The sequence below is a fragment of the Dasypus novemcinctus genome, chromosome 10, assembly GCF_030445035.2.
Source record: "Dasypus novemcinctus isolate mDasNov1 chromosome 10, mDasNov1.1.hap2, whole genome shotgun sequence".
NCBI classification, from domain to species: Eukaryota; Metazoa; Chordata; class Mammalia; order Cingulata; family Dasypodidae; genus Dasypus; species Dasypus novemcinctus.
The window spans coordinates 28,333,080-28,341,393 of NC_080682.1; the positions used below are offsets into that span (position 1 = coordinate 28,333,080).

Here is an 8,314-nt window from a genome sequence, read left to right on the forward strand (position 1 = left end):
ACCAAAATAAAGAAAACTCATGTGCTATCAATTAAATTGATAGAGTTGTTAGAAATGCTAAAGGCATAAAATTCTCTGTTTTAATCTGTGCTTAACTTTGTGTTCAACTTTGAAATCTGTTTTTAACTTTATCAGTTTGCCTGTGCCTAGGAAATCACATTTGGGATTCACCTGTTCCAAATTGGATAATGGTGAAAGGTAATCTAGAATTGAGTCTTTAAAAGGCAATACACTCTTGCTAGTGAATTTAGTTTATAAATCACACACGGAATTTATTTAACTGCTAAAAAAGGTGAAAAAATTCACAAAGTTGTTCAAGAGATTAACTTCAGCATTGTCAAACTCTCTTGTGCATTCAAACCAAACTTTCAAGACACTACAGGTTGCCTCTCCATTTGAGTTATTGGCTAATGTAGCCCTGTCCCCACAGACGGCTATTTTTCTGGCCAACTTAGCTGATACGCCTGTGTAGCCATCAGACTGCCAGGAAAGGCCCCCCCTGCTATCTCCGCCCTCTCACCCCCTCTCTAGCCAAACCGTTAGCTACACGCCAACCCCTATCAGTATAAAACCTGTAGCACTTCCTCAAATAAACGGACTTGCACACAGACCTGGTCTCCGTGGTGTCTCCCTGTAGCGCCGCACGTCCTCTGCGCCTGAGAGCCCCCGAGAGCCCTCTCCTGCCTAGGGTCTCTCCCCCTCACCGCCGCCCGACATCTGGCGCCCAAACATGGGGCCTACAACGCCTCACCCCTTCACCACGCTCTCGAGGTAAGGACCCCTCTCCCTTACCGGTCCCAGGCAGCATGGGAGGACGACTATCGTCCCGCCAGTCTCCGCAAGTGCGGGCACTTGCGGGCCTCTTGGACACCAATCAGATCCGGGTGTCCCTGCGGCAGTTGCAGAAGTACTGGGACCTTCTGCTGCCCTTCAACCCGTGGCTTTCCACATGCCACCTGTGGGACCCAGTGACTTACACACGGCTTATTGACCGCGTCACCTCAGCCATGGAGCATGAGGGCAAACGCTTTCCTCCGGGCTTGCTTCCCACTCTCATTGCGATCCGGTCGTGCCTGCAGGGTGCCCCTGCCCCGCAAGAGGCCTTTCCCTGCCATACCACTGGTGAAGGGTGCTCCTCAGACCAAGTAACCTCGGACCCTGATTCTGACACCGAATCCCTGTCCGCGCGAGTAAATGCCGCCCTTGAGGAGGAACCGCCCAAGCGGGAGGGCTGCCATAAGGATGACTGCTGTCCTGGCGATCACCCCACTAAAAAAAAAGATGGCAAACTTCCTCCTTCTTCACCCCCGCCTGAGGGTTGCCCCGCCCAGCCTGCCTTCGCGGGCGCGGGAAACCTTTACCCGCCCCTTCCTAGGCTGTCGCCATCTTGGGGCCCACCGGAAATGAGGCAGCCGCCATCTTGGGGCCCGCCGGAAGTGCCACAGCTGCCATTTTGGGGTCTGCCGGAAGGAGGGCTGGCGCCATCTTGGGGACATGCAGAGGCGGCGGAAGCCAGGCAATCGACATCTTGGGATTCACCGAAAGTGGGTCCATCCCCAGCTCCCGCGTCAGCTGGGGAAGGCATGAGCCCTTGGAGGCGACTTACGAGCCCGCCGCCTAGCTACCCCTCTGCGCCAACCCCCCACCTATATCCGTTAAATGCCAATCCTTCCCAGCAGCGCCCTCAAGATTGGTATCCCTTCTCATCGGAGGAGATTAAAACTCTCCAACGGGCTGTCAAGGAGGATGGGCTGGGCAGCCCATACGCCCAGCAGCTTCTGGAGGAGCTGGGCACGCAGCTAGCGGTTCCATATGATTGGGTCTCTCTTGGCCGATCCATCCTAACTCCGGGACAGTTCATAGACTGGAGAGCGCACTTCCAGATTGAGGCTGAAAAACAAATAGCAGAGAATGCACGCATGAGCGTCCGAGACCCCCCCGAGGCGTATACAGGAACAGGCCCCTTCTCCAACCCTCAGCGGTACCGGAATGCCCTGCCAGCGTTCTGGCTTCGACTGCGGGCACTAGCTTTACGCTCGTTTTGCAATTCGTCAGCCACCCAGCTCCAGAAGTTCGCGCAGCTCACGCAGGGCAGGGACGAAAAGTTTTCGACCTTATTGTCGCGGGTCATGGAGGCCTGCCAGCAGAAGGTCGTGGGGGAACAGGCCCAGCTAGCCCTCGCCCGAGACCTCATCCTTGAGGAAGCCAATGCGGTGTGTAAGCCTGTCATCCAGAACATGCGCGAAAAAGGGGTCCACGACTGGGTCCTCGCCGGTAAAGCCATCGACCCTCAAGCCACCGCCGTGGCCAAGGCCCTTGCAACGGCCCTAGTGATCTCGTCAGACTGTTTCAAGTGCAGTGAAATGGGCCACTTCGCTCGCGAGTGCCCCCACGCCAGGGGTCTCCCACGCTCACCGCAGCGGGCAGAGGGAGCCGCCCCGCCACCAGCTCCGCAAGCACGGCGCGGTCCTCCCACTCCCTGTCCCAGATGCGGGAAGGGATATCACTGGGCACAAGACTGCCACTCGCGCCCCTCACAGCGCTTGCCTTTAAACTCGAAAGGGGGCAAGCCTCAGCCCCGCCACCAAGAGGCCCCTGCCCAAAGAGCCCCTCTGCCATAATGTGGACTGTTCCTCTAGGGGAGCAGAAGCCCCTAATGACCTTGAGAGTCAACGGGCAGTGGCTCGAAGGCCTCCTTGATACAGGCGCGGAGAAGTCCTGCATCCCCGTCTCCATTGCAGCTGCGCAACACTGGGCCCTTGAGCCAGGACCGCGAGTTGTCAGAGGCACGGGCACTTCCCGGTCCCACCGATGCGCCAGCGACCTCTACTGGGAAGATAAGGAGGGCCAACATGGAACCTTCTGCCCCCTCATATTGGACTCCATTTCCTACATTCTTTGGGGGTGAGACATTCTTCACCAAAGTGGAGCGGTTCTCACCACATAGCTTCCCCCCCAATGAAATGCGCCATTGTTCGCGTTACAACTCCCATGCCCACTCCTCTGCAATGGGACACAGAGGAACCCATATGGGTGGAGCAGTGGCCTCTCTCATCCCACAAACTCACAGTGCTGCGGTGTCTAGTCCAGGAGCAGCTTGACACAGGACACCTTGAACCATCTACCAGCCCATACAATTCGCCGATATTCGTCATTCAGAAAAAAGGAACTTCTAAGTTTCGTCTCCTCCATGACCTCCGGGAGATTAACAAGCACATCCGGCCGATGGGCTTGCCTCAGCCTGGGTGTCCGCATCCTACGGCAGTGCCTCAAAACATGCACGTGGCCGCTCTCGACATCAAGGACTGCTTCTTTTCGATCCCTCTCCATCCGAGGGATCGACCACGTTTCACCTTCACGGTTCCAGAAACCAACCACCAGGGAGTAGCAGCTCACTTTCAATGGAGAGTCCTGCTGCAAGGCATGCGCAACAGCCCTGCCATCTGTCAGCTCTATGTTCATCAAGCCATCGCGCCGCTCAGAGACCAGGCGTTCATCATCCACTATATGGACAACATCCTTGTAGCCCATAAAGACCAACAAAGACTGCGAGAGGTTGTTAGTCGCCTTCTTCAGCTCCTGGCACAACTGGGGCTACAAGTTCAGGTGGAGAAGGTGCGACTCCACCTCCCCTTCCATTTCCTGGGGTTCCAGGTGCGAAACACTGTCACTCGGCTCGCACCTCAACTGCACCTCCCGCCCAAGATGACAATAACGGAGCTACAACAGCTCTGCAGGCACATCAACTGGCTTCCAACCACCCTTCCTATCACTACTGCACAGCTAGATCCCCTCTTCGGCCTGCTGCGGTCACAGGAGGCTCCTCCTGGTGCTGTCGCCAAGAAAATCACTATCACCCCAGCCGCTTGAAGAGCAATCGCTGTGGTTAATGAAGCGCTGAAGAACTGTCAGTTACAGCGGTATGATCTGGACATGCCACTGTGCGCCCTTGTTCTGCCCACACAAGGGACCCCTACAGGTTTCCTATGGCAGGAATGGGCCCCTCCTCTGACTTCATACCGCCAAGAGCAGACTCCGGAAAATCTGCCCAGTCACTCATGTCTGGATCTCCTTAGCGACTGACTTGGTGTATCAGAGCATGCACACCTACGGTGTTCAGCCTGCCACTATTATCTGGCCTTTCGATACCAAGACAACTACTAGCCTCCTTCAGTATGACACGGACATGCAAGTGCTAGCCGAGGTCTTCCGAGGGAGCTTTGACAATCACTTTCCCCGCCATCGACTCATCCAAGGTGTCTCACAACTCCCCTTCTCTCCGCTCCTGCACCCCTTCCCATCTCGCCGCCCTTTACCCCATGCTACAACAATCTTCACAGACGCCTCAAAGTGGAAATATGCAGCCGTCATCTATTCAAGTCACACGGAAGACCCCCAAGTGTGGGTGTTCGCCAATGGAGATTCCGTCCAGGTGGGGGAACTCAAGGTGGTCATCCTCGCTTTCTCCGAGGGTGCAAGTGAGCCAATCAACATCTTCACTGACAGCCTATATGTCTACCAAATCTGCAGTATCCTGGCTTTCGCCATCTTTTTCCCTACTGACTCGGCTATTGACTTAGCCCTTACTACTCTCAAAAGCCTACTCGAGAACAGGAGGCACCCGTGGTTTGTTTCCCACATACGCAGCCACTCTGGTCTTCCTGGCCCGATGGCGGAGGGCAATGAAGCCGCCGACCGCACAGTCCAACTGCAGGTGGTCGCATTAAACACCGTGGGTGACCTCGTCAATCAAGCCAAGCTACTGCACTCCAAGTTCCACTTCTCGGCGCGCACCATCCATCGGCTGCTCCCGGACCTCTCCATACAGACGTGCAAGCACCTAGTCCGTAGCTGCTGCACCTGTGCTCTGCTACTGCCCCTCGGGCCGCTGCAGCCCCAAGGGGTTAACCCCCGCAAGCTGTGCCCCAACTCGAGGTGGCCAATGGATGTCACCCACATACCCTCCTTCGGGAGGCTTAAGTTCCTGCACGTCGCTATTGACACCTTTTCTCATCTGTGCTATGCCCTCCCCCTACCGGGCGAGTCAGCCAAATACTGCATCAAGGCCCTCCGACAGGCCATCCTCTTCATGGGGGTCCCTTGGGACCTGAAAACAGACAACGGACCAGCTTGCCGCAGCGCGGCCTTCGCGGCCTTTCTGCGCCTCTACAACATCAATCATCACTTTGGCATCCCGTTCAACCCACAGGGCCAGGGCATTGTTGAGCGAGCACATCTACAGCTAAAGGCTCTAATACATAAGGAGAGGGAGACCAACCCGCTCCTGTCGCCAGGCGATATAGTTACCGCCTGCCTCATCCACCACAACCTTTTATCCTTTGATAAGGATGGGCTATCACCAGTACATAAGCATTGGGGCCCCTCATACGCACCCACAGCCACCCCACTAGTCCGCTGGAAAGACCCAAAAACCAATAACTGGCAAGGGCCCGCCCCCCTTCTTGCCCAAGGGAGGGGTTTTGCTTGTGTCTTTCCAGATTCAGAACCTCAACCCATGTGGATTCCAGGGCGACTAATCCGGCCTGTAACAGAAGACCCAACTCCACCCACAGAAAACGGTGACGATGCCTGATCAAGATGGAAGACGTCTGCTGCTCACTCTCGGGGGCCTGTTGTGTCTCTGTGGGCCTCTTCCGGGGCATGCAGTCCAATTGTGGGCCGCTGTCCAGCACCCTCCAGGCTTTCTGTATTTAACGCCGGAAAGCCCCTCTTTCCCCAAACTTTTCCTCTCTAACTGCTCGTTGGGCCTGCCCTGCGCACCCAACGTAGTCCCCGCTTCGGTCTCTTTCAACGCTTCTCTTGCCCCCCTACCCTAGATGCCCTGCTCCTCTCCACCACCACTTGCAATACCAGTTGGTCCAACTGCATTGCTTACGTTCGCTCCTCCGCAGGAGATTATGCCTCCCCCCTCCCCCCTTGCTCCTCGCTAACCAAGAGCCTTCACGACTGCGCCAGGCTCTTGACCGGGGGCCTCGCAGGGGAGGTGTCTTCTACCCCTGCGAATCGCACTGGCTCCTTCCTCAGCCTCAACGCCTCTTGGCCTACCACCCAATACCGTCCCCCTTCCCTCTCTCACTCCCTTCTACCGTCCCCCTGTTCCCCTTTGCCCAGCAATTGTTCGCCCCCCCACCTGGCTCTCCGACCTCGCTTGGCCTGAGTGCACCTCAGCTGTCCGCTGCTATGGAATCCCCCACAACAGTTCCTCCGCTAGCCTTTGGGTCAGCCCCCTTGCCTCTGCAGGAGCCATGCCCAACGCCACCTGGGGATGGAGGAGAGACCCTCGGCAGCATCTTAGAACAGCCTTTGGTCAACAGTATTTTTACGGTACCTCTGCCTGTTTTGACATTACTGCCTTTCTTTGTCACCCTAACTGTACAGTCCAAAACGGCACGTGGTCACTCCCCGTCAACGCCTCCTGGGAAGCGGAGGGGGCTCTCCAACATCTAGTACACAACTCCACCCTCTACCAGCCACAAATTACCGTTTACCCCCCATGCCTTCCTTACCTGTCTCAATCTAAACAACCTTACCACCTGCAATATTTCTAACTATTGGAGCCCCTTGTATTCCTACGCTTTCCTAATATTACGCCCTCCAGTTGCTTGGATTCCTATAGAAGTCAACGATTGGGCCGGACCAGTTCTCGATCCACGCCAGTTCTCGCAAACGTCTCTCACCCCTCACAGCCGCCAGAAGAGAGACTTCGGCCTCTCCACCATCATTGCCCTCGTCTTCGTCAAAGCTCTTGCCGCAGCCACCACGGCCGCAGTTGCACTCACGCAAACCACCCTCACAGTCGCGCTCTGGCTGTGCTCCTGAGGTTGATGGAAACTACATTATGGTTTCAAACTCCTGCAGCAGCCAATGATGACTCAGTACAGCCAAATGTGTGATGAATATTGCCTCCAGACTGACACTGTTTCATAGTGCCAAAGAGTGCTATGCATCAGACTGGTGGAATACTGGAAACTCCTTACCTAGCCTCTCTCTAGGGTCAATGCTATGGCAGAATACTCACTTTGTAAAGGATATCCCAAGTGGAGCAATAATCACCAGAATACTGTGAGTAAAACTTACACACAAATGACATTATGGCCTGCTCCCATGAAGTGATAATATGTAAGGTATTGCAAACCTAAAGTGTAAATCTATTACTTACAGCTCAAAGAGAAACTTACGCATTGAGTAGTACATTAGTTAGTATTAAGTACTATACTTATATCCCATTCTAAATATATGTCTGATAATTATGGTAATATCTTTTCTATTCTAAATCATGTGCAGAAGGACATTAAACATGTTTAAAAGTCCTGATAAACATCATTTTTCTGAATAGTTAATGAATGTGCTTAACCCAAGTCTCTGTCCTAGTTCTTATTCCAGAACCTGTCCCACTCATACCCTGGAAAGGACCAGCAAATCCACATGCCATCTTACCAGGGTTAAATGTTCTCCCACCAGAAGGGAAACAGCAAATGAGGTGGCTAGAACCCACCTCAGCCTAGCCCTATTGAAATGGTCCATGGGCAACCTTTCCTCACTCAGGACCTGAAAACCAGGTTCTAATCAAAGTTAGCAATAAAATAAGCCAAATTCTCAATTAAAGCCAAAATGTAGAGGACTTTACTCTGTAGTTCTGATCACTCCTACAGCTATTAAATTTAAAGGAATGTCGAGGTTGGGGTACTAATTCCAAATGAAGCCAGCTTCTTGAGAAAGAGCCAGCTCACCAGAAGCACCTAACAAAATATATGCATGTCAGTCATTGAATGGCCTGAAAAACTTCTGCAAGAGAAAAAGCTAAGTAGCAGCTGTGTCAAGGTCAGCTGTTCCCTTTAACTCCAGTTCAAATGCTTATTGCTAGGGGATGGGCAAACCAGACACCTCTTTAAAAAACCTTGTCTCTTTTCATCTTCTTTAACAACTAAAAGGGCAATGCCTCTTCCCATTCTTCTCTCCTACTATAAGAACTAAAATTAGCAATTTATACTTAACCCCATTGTCTACTGCAGTTTCTCTCCAGAGTTAACCAACAGCATAAAATAACTCAAGGAAGAATACTCTTTCCACCAACTTTGGGAAAATGCAGCCTTGGCAGACAACTAACCTTTTCTATTTCTGTAGACCAGTGTCCTCTTAGTAGAACCAGATATTCTCAAAATTCTAAGTTTATTTCTTCCAGGATCAACACCTTGTTAGCCATATGAGAACTTCATCCTGCTTCATACAGGATGCCAGATCTGTCTTCCTCCAATCAAAACAGAATAGCAGGGTTTTACACCTTGTCAAGTAG

General features: G+C 53.2%; 1 protein-coding gene across 1 annotated transcript; it reads left to right on the forward strand.

Moving 5' to 3' along the window:
• The first annotated feature begins 806 nt into the window (after positions 1-806).
• LOC105745367 (endogenous retrovirus group K member 5 Gag polyprotein-like) lies at positions 807-2,621 on the forward strand. Its single transcript, XM_012522081.2, has one exon. The coding sequence runs from the start codon at positions 807-809 to the stop codon at positions 2,619-2,621; it is 1,815 nt and encodes a 604-aa protein (XP_012377535.2).
• The last annotated feature ends 5,693 nt before the right edge of the window (positions 2,622-8,314 follow it).

Excerpts from the sequence above, each read along its gene's own strand:
- LOC105745367 (XM_012522081.2), top strand. The coding sequence starts at position 807 with ATGGGAGGACGACTATCGTCCCGCCAGTCTCCGCAAGTGCGGGCACTT.